General features: G+C 36.1%; 1 protein-coding gene across 1 annotated transcript in view; it reads left to right on the forward strand.

The window, feature by feature from the left end:
- Nucleotides 1-19,113, forward strand: part of LOC129261707 (fibrillin-2-like) — an 82,386-nt gene that overhangs the window by 28,864 nt on the left and 34,409 nt on the right. Inside the window, exons 14-33 of the mRNA XM_064099941.1 lie at nucleotides 3,283-3,405; nucleotides 3,984-4,199; nucleotides 4,553-4,678; nucleotides 5,444-5,569; nucleotides 6,138-6,263; nucleotides 6,911-7,099; nucleotides 7,881-8,006; nucleotides 9,092-9,244; nucleotides 9,935-10,024; nucleotides 10,579-10,704; nucleotides 11,644-11,769; nucleotides 12,167-12,292; nucleotides 12,634-12,759; nucleotides 13,306-13,428; nucleotides 14,721-14,846; nucleotides 15,291-15,416; nucleotides 15,960-16,088; nucleotides 16,515-16,637; nucleotides 17,688-17,813; nucleotides 18,560-18,685. Of these exons, the coding sequence (XP_063956011.1) occupies nucleotides 3,283-3,405; nucleotides 3,984-4,199; nucleotides 4,553-4,678; nucleotides 5,444-5,569; nucleotides 6,138-6,263; nucleotides 6,911-7,099; nucleotides 7,881-8,006; nucleotides 9,092-9,244; nucleotides 9,935-10,024; nucleotides 10,579-10,704; nucleotides 11,644-11,769; nucleotides 12,167-12,292; nucleotides 12,634-12,759; nucleotides 13,306-13,428; nucleotides 14,721-14,846; nucleotides 15,291-15,416; nucleotides 15,960-16,088; nucleotides 16,515-16,637; nucleotides 17,688-17,813; nucleotides 18,560-18,685 (2,658 nt within the window). The remainder of the gene's footprint in view (nucleotides 1-3,282; nucleotides 3,406-3,983; nucleotides 4,200-4,552; nucleotides 4,679-5,443; nucleotides 5,570-6,137; nucleotides 6,264-6,910; nucleotides 7,100-7,880; nucleotides 8,007-9,091; nucleotides 9,245-9,934; nucleotides 10,025-10,578; nucleotides 10,705-11,643; nucleotides 11,770-12,166; nucleotides 12,293-12,633; nucleotides 12,760-13,305; nucleotides 13,429-14,720; nucleotides 14,847-15,290; nucleotides 15,417-15,959; nucleotides 16,089-16,514; nucleotides 16,638-17,687; nucleotides 17,814-18,559; nucleotides 18,686-19,113) is intronic.

Consider the following 19,113-nt stretch of genomic DNA (forward strand, 5'->3'; position numbering starts at 1 on the left):
GCTGTTTTTCAAAGGAAGCACTGCTACTATATCGAACTGCGTATTGCAGGCGAGAGTGCCAGAGGCGTTCCTCTTGTTTTTTCAGGTTTGACACTAGCGTTCTTCATCATAGAATGTAGCACAGTACAGTTCCATATGTTCAGAAAAAATGAAACTTTGTTTCACATTTTTATGAGGAGAAAATCAAAATATTCATACAGTAAAATACAGAAGATATACATGTAGGCCTAGTGATTGTGTGATGTCATTAGTTTAATACCTCATTTGCAAACTGAACAGGATGTGCATATAACTGTTTTGTGAAATTCAGTGAAAATTTGAAATGTCATAACTTTCTCATTTGATGTCCGATTTTGATGAAATTTTCAGAATTTTCAGAATTGAGCTTGTTTTTTTGTTTTTTTTTCATTCGAATCTATTTATTTGTTTGGCTGTACTTGCCCTTTAACAAACAAAATTTCAAAATAATCAGTGAAATTTGATAAGAAATAAAAATGTCACAAAGTTATGCCATTTTTAAGTTATTTTGATAATCAGTGTCAACATACATACATTTATGTCAAAGACTTTTATTCAATTTTACCATAAGTCATCATTATATTTTTTATTATTTAATCTTTGTGGAAACTACTATATCCACCTATTTCCTCCTTGTGCTACTAATTGTTCTAATCTTGCCCCCATTAAAAAAAAAGTTGTTTTTCACAAAATTTATATGGATATCATGTTGCAATACAGAAAAAGGCTTTGGGAAAATGTCCAAATGTAAATGTAAATTTAAGTACAATACTTTATGTGAACATATTTAGTGGTTATGAAGGTACATGTATACTGCCATGAAGGTCATAGTTGTCATGTTCCCATAAATTTAGGACAGTGCTTGTTTACGGATGTGACAAAATGTTGAGTTCATTGTTATTGAAAATATTGTACATTGTGCTTACTTTGTAAAGCCATGAACACCCACACTAAATGTTCAACCCTCTTTGATCAGGCCACACACTATCCCAATTCAGTTTTCTTTTGATTGTTGCCCTCCTACCAACAGAAAATATTTAAAAAAGGGATAGAGGGAGAGATAAAGAGAGAGAGATGTGAGGGAACAAAAATATTGTGTGAAAGAGAGAGAGAGGGAGAAAGAGGGGGTGAAAGGGAGGAAAAATGTGTAATCTAAGGGTGCGTTTATGCACCACTTTTTTACCATAGAATCATGATTCAAATCATGACTTTGCAGAATCACGATTGCATTTAGTCAAAAGTCAAAATAAACGTCTTTCAAATCACAAACATGAAACACGGAAAAATAGGGGCATTTGGAAAGACGTTTTTTGTAGAATCACGAACGAAAAAGGTCGTATAAAAGCAATCGTGATTTGAATCACGATTCTATGATGTCACTGTGTCGGTTTGACTCTTGCCAAGCTCAAGGCGCTCTATATGCTCAGTGTTTGTTCATAATTATGTGCGATGCATGCATTTCTTGTCATGTTCAAGTTCTGCGTTGGTCATCGCATCGTCCACTACTTTTCATTTTTTGGTCATGTCTTCAACTTCAAGTTCTAGTAAATGAATTAACTGGACAGACAATGATCTCAGTTTAACAGTGTCAATATCAAATTGGATCTGCGCTGAAATTCACTTCCAAACTCAATTTTCGATAAACCGACAAGATGAATAGAAGCATGGACCTTATGATAAAAGTAAACAAAATGAGATACTAGTAGACTGAATTCTGGAAGCAAAGAGATATTTTCAAGAGCTGAAACACGTGCGAAAAACTTCGTTTGTCAATCTGCGCACTAGTGATGCGCACTGGATTGGCCCGAATCTGAGGAGAAACGGCATCGGAATGAAGGTCGTCTAAACGCTGATTCTGTGATATTTTGTGATTCATGTTTGTGTTTTGAATCATGATTCAAATCATGATTCTGGCTTGAGGTCGCGTAAACGCAGCCTATGGGATAGGAGGGGGAGGAGTGAGCTTAAAAGAAGAAGAAAAGATGTTGCCCACATACATGTATAAATACAGACAGAGGCAAGGATACAGAGCTAGAGATATATATTGAAAGAAAAAGAAGATGAGAGAAGGAAAGAGAGAGAAGAAAAAAATAAATTAAGAGAAAGAGAATGGCAGATTGTGATAGAGGGGAGAGAGAGCGCAGCAATCCTCAGAGAGACAGACTAAATTAGAAAGTGAAGAAGAGAGAAGGGGGTTTGGGCTTTTGTGTTCATGTCAATCACTTTGACCTATGACCTATATAAGCTACTGGGATGAATCTGGAATGCTTGTTGCAAATTGATATGAGCTGCCTGGAGACCTAGTAACCCCAAAGAGGTATTGATATCAGCAACTGTTGTGCAAGAACAAAAAGGTCCACCTTATTTAGAGATTTCTCAATATCTGCTTATGCTTATTCCATAAGATAAGCTTGCTTTTTATTAGTATTATCTCTCTTTTTGTTTTGCCTCACACACACAACACACACTCTCTCCCTCTTCTTTCCACTCTTTCTGTCTCTTTTTTTAGTTTTTTTTTCTCTCTCCACTCTCACAATGTATATGTACTTCTTTTGTCCTAACAACTTGAACATGTTCTTAAGTGCTAAGTCAGCTATAGGTTCAGATCACGTAGCATGAGAAAGGTCACCAGTCATGCATCACTTTTAATTTACGAACAGCATTGTGAAAGGGCCTTCTGGTCTATTATAGGTTCCTCATACCGACTCATCTGACTCTATCACAGGAATACCTGTAAATAATTGAAACATATTCTGGCCTCATTGTACCCGATATTTTTTCATCTAAACTGCTATAACTTTTGAGAAAATCCTGCAAAGGTCAGGCCCTACAGACTATCTTGTGTGTATTTAAAAGCCAGGGTAATAATATCCAATTGAGCACATAAGGACGCATTTGGCAGTGATATGCACTATATAAGCATGTTGGTATTATATTATTATTATTATTAAAAGAATAGACATAAAAAGTATAATTTCAGTATTAAGATACATCTATTCAATTTTAAACTATGCCCATTTACTGAATATTGCAAAGAATTACTAATTACTCATAAATTCTATTTTGTTCATACATGTACTCTGTCTTTTGTATTATCATTATTAGTCATCCTCTTCCTCCTCCTCATCATCATGGATATCTGCACAAAGGACTGTCATTGGGGGACATCTATTGTTACATTCCCCCAATAAACAAAAGATAATCCTTTGCACTGACGGCCATGATCGTCATCATGATCATCATTTCTTTCTTCGTTTCATGCAGACGTGAATGAATGTGCCCAGGAGATCAATCCATGTCCCCTAGGATTCTGCATCAACACACTGGGAGGCTACCAATGCCAGTGCCCTGTAGGGTACGCTACAGGACAAGATGGCACCTGCGTTGGTAAGTGACTTCAAGGGGACCTGCTTTTAAAGTGAGGGGATCAGGGGGAGTTTTCATGATGAGATTTGTATGATTGAATGTACATGATGATCAATGTCATCAATTCTAATTATCAGTCCCATAGTCATTTGGTTAGTTTTGTCATGGGGCCTACATTGAAAGGTAGAGTTGAGCCTGTTTCATAGAGGGTATCTACAGACACAATGTCATTTGTTGATGCAAACAGTGTACTGGGGCCTGTTTCATTAATAGTTATGGCATCTACCATGGTAACAGGGCTCAGCTGCCAATTACAATGAAGGTCACCATGGAAGCTAAAATAATGGCAAAGTTGCAATAGTTGTAAGTCCTTGTGTAACAGACCCCTGGTATCATGGAACTGTAACCTTTTATTGACTGAGAAGCAACGGTACCATTCTTTTACTTTTTTATATTGATGATATGAAACAGAACTGATTTAGTAATGTGGAAATGGGTGGGGCTCCCAAAGACTAACGTTAAATTGTTTTCCAAGAGGATGGTTAGAACTCTACAAACTTGATAATTTTCTATTGCATCTTTTTTCTGTCTTTTCGCAGAGAACCGTCGTGGTTTCTGTTTCCAGGACGGGGACCTCGGCCGATGCACCCACCAGTCCATGGGTCAGATGACCATCTCATCCTGCTGCTGCAGCGCTGTTCTTCTCAACGAGGCCTTGAGCTGGGGACCCAACTGTGAATCCTGCCCGCCTCAGGGTACCCTTCAGTTTGAGCAGCTCTGCAGACATGGCATTGGCTTCACCAGCCAGAGGATCAGTAAGTTACGGCATTTTTAGGGGAGCATTCCATGCAACATATAGTCACTGATTTTCACCAACTTTTGTTGTAAGCTATTGAAATCCTTGTCTCTGATTGGCTCAGAACAAATTGGTCAGTGAAAATCACTGACTCTTTGCATCATGAAACACTCCCCAGATTTGACCCCTTTAAAAATTTCAACTAAAAATTCAGTTACCTTTGGGTGTTTCATGTTACTGGTAGTAGCTGTTTGTGAATCCTTGTAAATTACTATCCTTTGTACAAATGTTTTTTTTATCTTTTGGCTACAATTCTTGTTTTCTCCAATAAACTATTTTTTTAATGGATTGAATGAATTGTGTTTGATGTAGATATCAACGAGTGTACACTGTTCAACAATCTATGTGACAATGGTGTATGTGAGGACCTGACTGGTAATTACAAGTGTAGGTGCAACTCTGGATTCCAGCCCCAAGCTGATGGCAAGGAATGTAGTGGTAAGTTAAAGAACCTTGCTTGTATTATCCAAAGTCCCTAAATACCCCTTAAAATGATGCAATAATACTATGAAAGTAAGAAGAAAATGACCAACAAAAGAGAAGAAAGGCCATTGAACATTTTCTTTTACTATCTAACTAATCCCATCCTCTTTGTTAGAGTTGTAATGGTTATCTTTGGAACTGGCATATTTAAAGGCTTGTGCTCTGGTGGGGACTCTATCAGTGTCATTTCATAATAGTGATGACGCTGATGATGATGATAATGAAGATGATGATGATGATGATGATGATGATGATGATGATGATGAAGATGATGATGATGATGATGATGATGATGATGATGATGATGATGATGATGATGATGATGATGATGATGGTGATGATGATGATGATGATGATGATGGTGATGATGATGATGATGATGATGATGATGATGATAGTGATGATGATGATAGTGATCGTGATGATGATGATGATGATGATGATGATGGTGATGATGATGATGATGATGATGATGATGATGATGATGATGATGATGATGATGATGATGATGATGGTGATGATGATGAAGATGATGATGATGATGATGATGATGATGATGATGATGATGATGATGATAGTGATCGTGATGATGATGATGATGTTGATGGTGAATTGTTGATGATGAAGATAGATGAGGATGAGGATAAAAATGAACCCTCTCTGCCTACATGTATGATTCACAAGTAAATGGGTTAATTGCCATATTTCATTTCTTTCCAGATGAGAATGAGTGTTCATACAACAGACTACTCTGCCACAATGGTGCTTGTAGAAATACCCCAGGAAGCTTTGTGTGTGAATGCCCTGATGGTTATGAATTGGATGCAAGGAGCTCAATTTGTCAAGGTGAGTTTTATCAATATGATAATGTACCCTTTCCCCTATAACATGAAGTATACAATAAATTGTACAATTAAGCATAACTGTAAGTCAGTCACAAGCCATGTACAAAAAGTGAAATTAAATTGCAAATATTACACTTACCTTTATATGTATTCATTTATAATGGAATTATAAATGAATTCAACGTTTAGACTTTTTACAGAATTTGAATTGCTAGACTCCACTGCAGATTATCAGTAAGGTACTCCTCAGTCCTTTGTGTTGTGTAGAACATTCCCGCTGAAATGGTTGTGCATAAGCCCACCAAAACCATACAGTCAAGATGTGATAATGTGGCCTTTTCAAGACTTTTTTTGTACGAGTGTTTTTGTTACTTTTGAAGAGAAAAGTCATTTTCAAGATGTGTTCGATATTTACGTATCTCATCTTGTCCTTTTTTTTCTCGTTCAATATTTATGTATCTCATCTTTTAAACTATGTTCTTCCTGTTCAATATCTACATGTCTTATCTTATCTATGGTTCAATATTTATGTATCTCATCTTATAAACTCTATTCCACCCAATTTAAAGATATCAATGAGTGTGAGAATCCAAGTCTCTGCAACAATGGACGCTGTATCAACACTAGAGGGAGCTATCGTTGTGAATGCATCTATCCAGGAACTGAGCTAGACCCTACTGGAACTATTTGTGTTGGTAAGTATCCAGTTCCTTTAATAGATAAAAAATAAAACATGTGATACCTCTGCTGAATGTACTCCATGTGCAAATTTTATGTAATAGTTCAGAAATGCCGTTTGCTTCTGAAATCCTTACTTATGATTTGCTGATAGGACATTGTCATTGAAAATGTTCACCAATTTAAAAAATGCTCTATTCATCCATTCATGTACATTTACATGTATTTGGTTTGATTTCTTTTCATATCCATGAAGATTCAAATTAAATTTCACATTCATTGATTAATATTGTGAAATAAAATGGTTCTGATTCAAATATCTTGATGTTCCTGTATTTTTAGGTTGACCTTTGCAGCTCTTCAAAAGGTGATGAGGTGAAGTCCTTAAAAAGATAGTGATTAGATCTAGATGAGATTTGATGACTTGGAGCGATGAGATTCCAGTTCATCTCTTTCATTTTCTTTTCTCATCAACTTCTCTTTTATCCGCCATCCGAACAGTTCTTTTCATGATTATCCACATGGTGAACTGTAAACCTTTTCCGCCTTATTGGCACCATCATGCAAACATTCATGTTGTCTCTGTTACTCATGTTATTTTTATTATTTGGAATTATGTCAATTTCTTATAATTTTCAAATCAATTTCCTGTTTCATCTGACAGATAATCGCATCGCAACTTGCTGGACCCGCATCAGCAACGGTCAGTGTGAGGCGGACATCATGGGACCCATGAGGAGAGATGAATGCTGCTCAACCTTTGGACGTGCATGGGGTAGTCCTTGCGAAGCCTGCCCTCTAGCTGTCGGGGACTGTCCTCGTGGCTTTTCTGAGATCAATGGTGAATGTGTTGGTAAGTAGCATAGTTATATTGTTTGCTTTTCAGATGGTAGATTGTAAATCCAAAGAAAAAAGAATAATATCTGACTGTAACCAGTGATACAAATATCTTACAAGTAATTGATAATGTTTTTTTTCTCCCAATATTTTTCTGACATCAGTAGTGAATGTGCAGGTAAGTAGGATAGTTATTGGAGAGTTGGCTTTTCAAATGGTAGATTGTAAATCCAGGGAAAATGAATAATATCTGACTGTAAACAAAGATATGAATATGTTAGAAGTGATTGATGCATTTTATTTCTCCCAATTTTTTTGCACCACAGGAGCAGAAAAGAAAGATTGTTTGTGATACATGCACATTGATTCCAAATTGGTCCTAAGTCTCTATTCAAGGGGGGAGGTCTGGTCTGCATGAATGTGGATACTCTTCCAATCCATCTAGTAGGCTTGGTTTTCTTTTTTTACTATATCCTTTCATACATCGTCGTGGTCTAGTGGTTACGTCTCTCGTCTTTCAATCAGAGGGACGTGGGTTCAAATCCCAGCCATGTCGTGTTTTCCTTCAGCAAGAAATTTACTCACATTGTGCTGCACTCGACCCAGGTGAGGTGAATGTGTACCCGGTAGGATTTATTCCTCGAATGCTTTGAGCGCCTATTTGGCAGCTCAGCTACAGCCGGGGTAATAATATGATACCAAGTATCAAGCGCAGTAGAGTATATGCAATTATAGTAGCTGCGCTATATAAATGGACCATATTATTATTATTACATAATCTTTTATCTTTTCTCCAGATCTGAATGAATGCGAACTCAACCCAATGGTGTGCAACAATGGGTTGTGTGAGAATACCATGGGATCCTACCGCTGTGTGTGTGAAGAGGGTCTCACCTTGGATACGTCGGGCAGAAACTGCATCGGTGAGTCATCCGCTAAAGACGCTGGTTTTGGGGTGGATGCCTTTGCTATTCATATTGTTTCATTCACTGATTTGCAAGTTGTGTTTTATATGCTGTATGTTGTCTTGCAACCATTGGAAAATAAATTTCCTTTAATGCAGTACAATTAATGGTTATATAGGAACACTATCATTGAAAGGAATATTATTCATTGCTTAGAACTGAATTAGTGACTCCCAGTGATTGAAGTTGAAAAGAGAATCAATAGCAAAATGAATGCAAGGCAACAAGGTGCAGAATTGTGTGCAGTATTTAGATAAATGTAAATGATTTAACAAATATTTTTGACTGATCTACAATTGTATATGGACTTGGACTTTTGCAGTGAAATGTCTGTGGTGTAACATAGCAAGAGCACTGATGTACATGTGAAGAATTGCAGTTTGGTGTTGGACTCTAATCAAAGAAAGCATTTACAAACCAACCTCCATTTACTTTTGAAATATTATCTTGGTATGGCATGAACTGCTACACAAGATGCCTTTTGCGTAGCAAAAATACGTGTTTCATGTTTTGACGTCAGATCATACCAACTTTGTTGACAACAAAAACTTTGAAATTAACCAAATGCTGCAAATCGAATTTGAGAGGTAAGATCGTTCCCAGATGTAGCATCAGTTACTGTATAATAAAAAATAATTACCAAATATAAATGCGTAAAGCTCATTAATCATTGTTATATTCTACTGAGCTGTACGAGCTCTCAGATGTAATAATTAGTTTGACTTTAGTGTCGTCATCGCTGGGATTCTTAAAACCTCATTTCGGAATTTTGAGGGCAGCTCAGAAAAAGTTCTTAGAAATACGGTTAGTACTTTTAATAATTATCTTAAAAACAATCCCCTAATTCTTGTAGAGAACTCCCTCTGGGCAAAGCATGTTGCCACATGTGGTCATATCTCTAAAATCTAACTTCTTTAAGCACAGTCTACAAAGGTTTATTTTTGGACATACAAGGATTAACACCCCAGTGGCTAGATAAAACCCACTCTTTTCTCAGAATCTTTCTCTTTGAAATCTATCAAATTTTGTTTGGTGTTTTTCAGACCTTCGTTCTTATGAATGTTTCCTGGACTACTCTGAGGGTGAATGCTCGAGTCCTATCCCAGGCCTATACAGGAACTCAGTATGCTGTTGCTCACTGGGATATTCCTACGGTGACCAGGGAAGGTGCTATGAGTGCCCGCAAGAAGGAAGTGGTAAGTTGACAAGTGGATCTTGAAAAATGATAGACGTAATAAGCACAAACAAGGTTAGAAGTATTCATTCACTTTGAATTACTTGCAGATCTTTACACACATCTTTGAGAAGAATAAAATTCAGTGTTTGAAAGGTTGTACGAATCAGTGGATACATTGTGAGTCTCGTCATCACTATGATGAGCATCATCATCATCACCAACATCATGAACCACATCAACATAATCTTCATTAGCACCATTATCATCATCAACATCAGCATTGCCATCACCACCACTGTCACCAGTGGCGGACCGTGACCTGGAGGAGACAAAGCATCGGAGGGGCACTTTATTGTTTGTGTACAATGCTGTGCCCCTCCAATGCCTTGTCTCCTCCAGGTCACGTTCCGCCACTGACTGTCACCACCACCATCATCATCATCATCATCACCTCCGAAAACCCCATATCGATATCTACATTCTCCTTATCATCATCAGCACTATCATCATTTCTCTGCCATGGCAATTATCTTCAGTAGCACAATCACCATCATCTTGATGCAAAGATGGGTTTATCCAGAATGATTTAATAATTTCTTGTAGAATGTTGTGAAAACATGAATGATGTATAATTGTCTGAATAATTGATTGATTTGTTGGGGACATACTTTTGTCAAGTATCTTTTCTTTTTTCTTATCCTCCTTTAAGTTGAATTTGATGTCCTTTGTCCAAGAGGACGTGGCTTTGCTGACACTCGACCACGCCCTGATCTTTTGGATGGCACTGTTTACATTAATGGTAAGTTCATGGTAAGAGAATGCTGACAAGATATTAGGATCGTTATTGATCAAGTTTCAACCTGCAATTAATAATTTGTAAAGATGTTGAGAAATAGATTAAATGAAAACGTTTGAATGATTGAAAAGTGAAAAATGTCAGCCTGTTTGTTTCTCCCAAAGAAGCAATAAAGTGGGGGCATTTCAGAGCCCTTTCTATGCAATTGACACTGCTGTTCATAGTAGGTGTGTATCCCCATGTTCTTATCCCTATTCCCATTTACATTGTTCGTGGTATTTTCTTTTGGCAGGGGTGAACTAAGCAGAGTTTGTAAACAAATGAATTTCCCCACCCAGAAAACCCCATTAATTGATCAGCAGAATGTACTGTTGTCTTCCCCTTCCTCAGTTCTACAAGTATGTATGCTTTAGGGTTTACAAAATGTACTTTAATCATGATTAATACATGGACAGTATGATTATCACTCATTACACCATAAACATACATGTCACCCAGCAACATTCCAATTTTCTGTTGTATATTTTTCACCATTTACATGTACATTCTTTGTTCAGACATCAACGAATGCGGTGTTTATGATGGAATCTGTAAATACGGAGAATGCACCAACATCATTGGATCATATGACTGTATATGTGATGTTGGATTCGCTATGGATGAGTTTGGTTATCAGTGTGTCGGTAAGTCCAATTTCTTTCAATTGCATTAGATTAAATGTGCAATAGTGTTTTATCACAGTGAATTCTCAATATCTTTATTGCTGTCTCTGTCTTAATTTCTTTGTCTCTTTCTTTATTTCTTCTTCCTTTCTTCTTCATATAGTTTTTGTTTCTGTTTCTTACTTTTCTTCACTCACTCTTTCATTTTTCCTATTCCTTTTTGTCCTACAGGTACGTGTACCTCTCTCTTACTCAGTGGCATATATTGCGAAAATCAACCTGCGGGGAAAATACTTATATTGCATTCAATATTGCTGAAATCATGGCTACCTCCCAACCGTTCATAGAAGTGTTGGTTGTTCTTATAACAAAAACTATCTGTCCTTATTTGACACCTGGGCATTTGCCCCCCTTGCCCTTTCTCCCCTTCTCTCTCCCAGAAAGTGATGAAAGTTTATGTTCTGTGAATATCCTGTATTTATATTCATTATTCAGTTACATGTATATGGAGTACAATGAATCAATTTATTTATTTGCTTAGTACTCAGGAGTCAGAGGTAGCAAGCCATTGAAGATATACATAGACATTTATGTCAATGTTACCTCTTGTGTGTCACTACACACACACGCAAACAATATTGTCTTTTCTTCTTGCAGTCATCTTGTGATTAGTCTATAATACTACTACGTGCAAAGAATGATGGATTTTCATTTTCTTGCATGTTCTTTAATATGCCATTTTGTAAATTTCCATTTCCTTGTTTATTACTCATCTTTTGGGGGAATTTTTTTTTTCGCACTAGTCTTTCTTTTTTTTTGTTTAGGCAAAAATCTTCTTGAAATTTGTGCCCAGTTCATATCTTTTCAGAGCAGCCCTCTTCATGGTTTTTAACTCCATGCAAGGGCCTTTGTTCTTTTTTTATTAACATATTCATTATCACCTTTCTCTTTCCTCTGTAGATATTGATGAGTGTAGAATCACATTTGGTGCCTGTGGTAATGGATCGTGTGAGAATACTCCAGGTGACTTCAGATGTAACTGCTATGAGGGATTTGAAGCCCATCCCGTCATGCGCACCTGTATGGGTAAGTGTTGACTTATTCTGGAATGTATAATACATGTACAGGGTGTTTTTAAAAAAAGAACCCGGCTTTCACACTGGTATTATAAAAATACTGCAGGTGGCTTTGAAGCCCATCCTGTCATCTGTACCTGTATGAGTAAGTGTGTGGAAAATATACAAGGTGTATCAAAGAAAAGAAACACAATTTTGGTATTATTATTAATCACTAATGCTGTGTAGATAAAACTATTATTATAATTATTATTATTATCATAATTATTATTATTAGTAGTAGTAGTAGTAGTAGTAGTAGTCAAAGAAGTACATGTAATAGTAGTAGTAGTAGTAATGTTATTATCATTATTATTATTATTTCATGAGATCATTATTGGTGATATAATCTTTGCTCTCCTTGTTAGATATTGATGAATGTGAAACGATACCAGGACTTTGCCGTGGTGGTTCCTGCACCAACTTACCAGGAACCTTCAGATGTGATTGTCCCCTGGGACAGGAGCTGACACCGGATGGTCGCGCTTGCCGAGGTGAGCATAGTTACAGTTTCTATTGCAATTTATTGTTTATGTGTTTTTTTTATCAATTGTGGAGTGCTTTTTAATGGGTATGAATTTGAAGTCTTACCTTGTTATGTTATTCATATATATCCATAAATTTGTTTTCTGTGAGGGCTGCATGTATCTAGGCAATGTCAGTAAAGATTTTTTTAGCCTGTCTCATGGATAAACTATTTTGTACTCTCCTTTTTCTTTACTGTCATGTATGAACTTATTTGTATTTGATTATAAAATTGTATTTTTGTATATTGTGCAATTTGTCTGTGGGCCGAATAGAAAATTATAATGAAAATGATATAATTTTTTTACAGATATCAATGAATGCTCCATAAGCCATGGGATATGCTCCAATGGTGAATGCCACAATATTGTTGGTACCTACCGATGTATGTGCAACCCGGGTTTCAGACCAACTGCTAATTACAGGGCATGTGAAGGTGAGTTCATTTCTTATCCTTTCCATAACATTTTTCAACTTCTCTGTACATCCTGCCCCTGTTTTCCCTGATTCTTCACTCCATTGACTACTGTAGCCATGATTTGGGGGGAACATTAAACTAGAAAATAAAGACACATCATCTCGTGAAGTACATGTACTTATAGGGGTTAGGTTTTCATACTACATACTTATTGGAATACAGCTGATTTTGCCTAAGTCGAATGTTTGGGAACCTCAGAAATCTGTTTGACTTGGGGGATACTGGACTACAGAAGAGATATATCTAAAAGATAAAAGAAGTAGATCTTTTTCAGATTCTGGTCTGAAAAAAAAGGACTTATCTGACTGAATTTATGAACGGAAGGTAGACTTTGTGCAGTGTCTACTCTATTTACTGCACTCTATCAATTTTTGAAATTAAAAACTGATCTTTTTTAATTTAAGTGCGTTGTTGATATGTTGTATCGACATGGCCTAATGTGTTTTAGTGGTTTTATTAAATCTTTTATAAGGAATTTTGCTTTTCTGGTATTTGCTTTTGTAGATATGAATGAATGCGACATGAACAATGGCGGTTGCGATCACATCTGTGTCAACTCACAAGGAAGCTATGAGTGCCAATGCCAGTCTGGATATACACTAAGAATGAATGGCAGATCCTGCGTCGGTGAGTTGCTTGTTTTTGCAATAAGTGGAGTATTTGTATTGTGCAGCTACTGTAGTAATAAGAGCCTCCTATGCTGTGTTGTATCTGAGCTCCTAACATTGATGGACACATTTTTCTATTGGAGCAAGGGGACATCAGGGGCCCGTAACACAAAGGTTAGCAATGATCGTAGAAAATTCTTCTACATGTACGATTGATTGCATAGACTACAATGTACAATCAATCGTGAAAATCAAGGGTACGATAAATCGCTAACCTTTGTGTTACGGGACCCAGGTTACTTTATTCGTTGCTATTCAACTGGCTTTCATGAGGATTGAGCAATGTGCAGCTGTATCTATATTTCTATGATAATGTAAATGTTTACAGAATATGAGCTAAAAGATGATTTTGATGCATCTTTGTTTGTGCCTGACTGTAAATAAACGTACATGTAGATTCAATTTTAATTCAATTCAAGATTTAGAGGTTTATCACAAAAAAAAGGTAAAGTTGCTATTCAACTGGCTTTCATGAGGATTGAGCAATGTGCAGCTGTATCTATATTTCTATGATAATGTAAATGTTTACAGAATATGAGCTAAAAGATGATTTTGATGCATCTTTGTTTGTGCCTGACTGTAAATAAACGTAGATTCAATTTTAATTCAATTCAAGATTTAGAGGTTTATCACAAAAAAAAGGTATCAACATCAACTAAATGATACTCAATCATGGCTAGTTCAATTTTCTGTGGACAACAGTTTCTTATGTTTTTTTTTTTTTGTGTGTTTGAAATCAATCATAGCTAATTAGATTTTCCTTGGTCAGAGCCTTCAACCACCTAAAATTTCTGACTCAATTCAATATTAAGCTTACCCGCCCAAGCTCTCGCCGAGTCTGGTGCACACTGATCAACAAGTTATCTCTTGTGGGCATTCCCCGTGATGTTGTTTCGTAGACATGGATCAGATTCCGCTGAGTACAGTGGCTGGACAAATTTATTGCAATATGGGCATTCAGACCAAGATTACCAAGATTTCTCATTCAAACATAAAGAAGAGATATAAAACAATAATACCAGACATTTCTTTGGTAAATATTAGTGAGCATTATTCAATTATTTGGACTGGCAATGGAACTACTTTTCCACGGTGCTTCACCCCTCAGAAAAAAATCATGCTTGTCAGTTGCCAGCCAGCCTCGGATTCTTTCTCAGAATATAATATATACATCTACATTTATACGTAGAGAGAGCTTGTTAGTACTCCTAATGAAAGAGCATTATATGAAATGATCTATTATTGTTTCAGATGTTGATGAGTGTGCTGATATTCCTGATATCTGCGGCGGTGGACAATGTGAGAACCAAGAAGGAGGATACCTCTGTGATTGCTTCACAGGATTCAGACCGTCTGATGACTTCAGGAGCTGTCTAGGTAAATACAACATTAACCACTTGAATATCTAATACCCATTCAGTAAGAAAAATGATATCTGTTTTACTCATGATTTATTATGGTTCTGGTAAGTAATGACTAATCTTACAAGTATTTCTTTGTTTGTTTGATGAAGAAAAAAACATGAGGGGGAAGGGGAATAATAACGAAAAAAAAGAAAAGGAAGAAGAAAAAGGAGGAGGAGAAGAGGATTAGGAAAGAGGAAAAAGAAGAGGGAATAAGAAGAAGAGGAGGAAGGGGAAAAGAAGAAGAGGAGGGGGAGGAGCAGGAGAAGGGGAATGGAGAAGTAGGAGTTCTGCTATGAGAAAGAGGTTGGGAATTGGAAACATGATATCAAAGAGTTATTAAACATTATTTTTCCTCTGTACATAAATGAATTTTTAAAAATCACTTCTCATTTTGTTATCATTATTTTTTTACTAGATATTGACGAATGTAGCACTGATGCTGCCATCTGTATTTCTGGTGTGTGTAAGAATACCCTTGGATCCTACACCTGTCAGTGCTTCGAAGGATACTCCATGAAACCAGGCATTCCTGGATGCTCAGGTATGAATAAATTCATACATCCAAGAATTCAATTCTTGGGAAATACTTCTGGGGGTGGGCATTTTAATTCTACCAAACATATTTTGTTGTCAATCCATGGTAAATTTGTCCTGGTGAGTGTTTTCTATACGTGTTCCTACATTACGAGTGACTTTACAAATGAATGGTGATCCTATCTTGTGGTAATTACTTGCATCAAATTTCCATTGATGGGATTAAGCTTCTAAGAAAATATCACCAGTCGTTCATAAAATCGCTCGGGACTTACATGTATGAAGAGTTTGATGAAACACTCACCTGGAATTGCATAGAATTGCTAGCCATATTTTATTTCATGTCATGTTCATAAGATTCTACACAAATTTATTTGAAGTATTTTTCTATTGACCAAATAAATGCATGGATGAATGAATGCGTGATTCAGTCAATAAATGAGTAAGTTGAACATATTTGTTTTTATTGTTGTTATAACATGATTTGTAAGGTATGACGCGGGATGATATTAATTACTCAATGTGTTCAATAATCACTTTATCTTTGTAGACATTGATGAATGTATGCTTCAGATGCACCAGTGTGCCATGAACTCACAGTGTGAAAATACCATTGGCTCCTTCCAATGTCGCTGTAATCCAGGATTCATTGTTGACGAGAATGCCAATATATGTATTGGTAAGTAAGACAACAATCATGTAATATTACGACATGTCCCTCTTTCATACCAAATCTATAAAGTTATCAAGGGGGCATGTCTTAAAGCTGTTTGGAAGTTATGTATGGAATTCCACACGACTGGCAATTCTTGTGGTGCTAAGTATAAATATACCTGATAAAGATTTCTTTCAGAATTTGTGTTATTATATTGTATGACGTTTTTTAGCCATATCTTGAGATGAGAATTGATTGCCATGGATGAGAAACTGGCATTCATGTTTATTATTCTTTCCTACATGTATAACTCCAACATAGAATAAATATCTGCAATTCATCTATTAAAGAAAATTTGTGTTGGGTTTAAGTGGTGTCATGAGTGTACTTGTAGTTTAACACCAGTATGATTATAACAATTGGTTTTTTTTTCTTCTTTTCTCCACAAAGATGTGGATGAGTGTGAAAGCTCCAACCATGATTGTCATGATTATGCTCGCTGTGTGAACATCCCAGGCTCCTACCAGTGCCAGTGTAATCAAGGGTTCGTAGGAGATGGTCTGTCATGTATCGGTAAGTTGGAATAGTCATCATTTCTGTTTAACTTTGAACCTTTGCAAAAAATCGTTTAGTTGTTGGAGACATTAGAATGATTATAATAATGTGTTATGGGTGAAATCACCAGTCGCCCTCATTTATTTCCCATGCTGGCTCAGAGGTTTATTATCCAGACTTGAACCAATAGTTTCAGGTTCCAATTCCTTTGCATCAGTCATGTTCTTTAATTAGGCATTTATTCACTTTTCCACTCTCCACCCAGGTGTAGTAAATGGATACATGTACCTGGCAGAGCTGCCAAGTAGTACGATTTTTCCGTATTTAGTACGTTTTTGCAACCAAAATACGGCAGTACGTTTTTTCTTTAAAAAATACGTTTTTTGTATTTAAAAAAAAAAAAAAAAAAAATCTTTTTTTTTTTTTTTTTTTTTTTTTTTTACAAAATCGAAATTTATTGAGAAAAATCATCTCTATATGTCTCTATTTCATGAAACGTACACAAATATGGCTATTAGATCAATGTAATTTCAGGTAACTTGTTTTTTTTTTCAATCATTTTGTAAAAACCAGGTTGAGATATACACAAGTTTCAATGTTTTTTTTTTTTTTCATCTGCAAGAGCAGTGCACATTTTAGCTTGCATGCAGCTTGAGCGCCGTGATGGGCGAGTGCGCCAAGCATTTTATTATGAAATACACTTTTTAGGGAAAAATACAAAATATTTATCTCACACGGTAAAAATACTAATTTTTTTGTCAAAATACTGATTTTGGGAGATAAGAATACTGAAAATGCAAAATACAACTTGGCAGCTCTGACCTGGTAGGAATGACCTCATAATTAAGTTCATGCGTCTCTCCATGGTCCAGCAAGTCTGCTGACGCATACGGAAGAAGAAATCATAATTCCTTGAGTGCTTGAGCTCCTAATTGTTAATCGATATAAAAATAAATAGCAATCCCCATCTACGTTTGATTATTTTGTGATATAAATGTTAATGTGTTTTTGATGATGCATGTATTGTTATATTGACCCTTTCTTCTTTTTTTATTATAACCTATACAGATGTGGATGAATGCATGCAGAACCAAGCTCTGTGTGTTAACGGGCAATGTATCAACAATCCTGGGGGCTATGTGTGTGAATGTGAAATGGGTTTCTATCCAACCGAAAACAGAGACAGCTGTGAAGGTAAATCACCTTTCACATACCTGGCGCTATCCAAATTTCTGGGTAGCGTTTCATGAAGTTTTTGTCTGTGATTTTTTACTGGCATATGTTATAATCTACCGGAAATCCTTGCATGTGATTGGCTCAGAGCACACTAGTAAGCAAAATCACAGATGGAATTCTTCATGAAAATTTTAGATAAATGAATAATTCATAGCTGATTATAAATAGAACATAAATTTTCCAACTTTCTAATGTTCATTCCGAATTGAATAGTAATATTCATATTGAAAATTGTTAGCAGCCACAGTGTAATTGTGTTTAATACACAGATAAACTAGATTACTGATGATTTTATATTGGATGATAGTGTCATGTGTTTTACCTTACATCGTGAGACTCTGGCATCAGAAACCAAAATTTGGGCCATCAGTGTCTGTCTTCAACTACTACACTTGGAATTTGCATATTGATAACCTGTTAACATATAACAATAAATAGTGAAACAAGGAATATATTTACATAGAAATGATTTCTTTAATCTATCTTCTCCTGTATTTTGAAGGATTTTCAAACCCTGCTTGATAAAAAATGGTGCTAAACCATAAAATGTGCTCACTTTTTTTGTTTTGTTTTGTCCATTTGCAGTTTGTATTTCAGCCCTGTATTGATGGTTAACTTCATAGATAATTTCGTTTTTTATGCTTAAATATATATTTATACTGATATTGTTTGCTGTGCATCATTTGTTTTATTTTGTTTTCCAGACATTGATGAATGCTCCAACTTCCCTGATATCTGTGTGTTCGGTCAGTGCATCAATGTTCCAGGTACCTTCCGCTGTGAATGTAACCCAGGCTACATGCTTGACATAGGAGGAGGCAACTGCACAGGTACAGTATGTCCAATTCAATTTCATTTCATTTACTCATAAAATCCATTATATACAAACAAGTACCAAGTCAACATAAACATGTTATAATATTATGTTAAAATATTATAATGATGATGATGATGATAATGATGATGATGATGATGGTGATGATGGTGGTGGTGGTGGTGGTGGTGGTGATGATGATGATGATATGATGGTGATGATGGTGATGATGATGGTGATGATGATGATGATATGATGGTGATGATGGTGATGATAAATAATAATATCTTGATTACCTGTAGATGTGAAGGAATGTGAGGACTCTAGTACATACTATTTTAGTGGCCTCTGTAATAACCTCATGCTTCTGTGTGTGTGGGGTTTTACTTTTATCTTGATTACTTTTAGATGTGAGTGAATCTGAGGACCCTGGTACATACTATA

This window comes from Lytechinus pictus, chromosome 5 (genome assembly GCF_037042905.1).
Source record: "Lytechinus pictus isolate F3 Inbred chromosome 5, Lp3.0, whole genome shotgun sequence".
Classification (NCBI taxonomy): domain Eukaryota; kingdom Metazoa; phylum Echinodermata; class Echinoidea; order Temnopleuroida; family Toxopneustidae; genus Lytechinus; species Lytechinus pictus.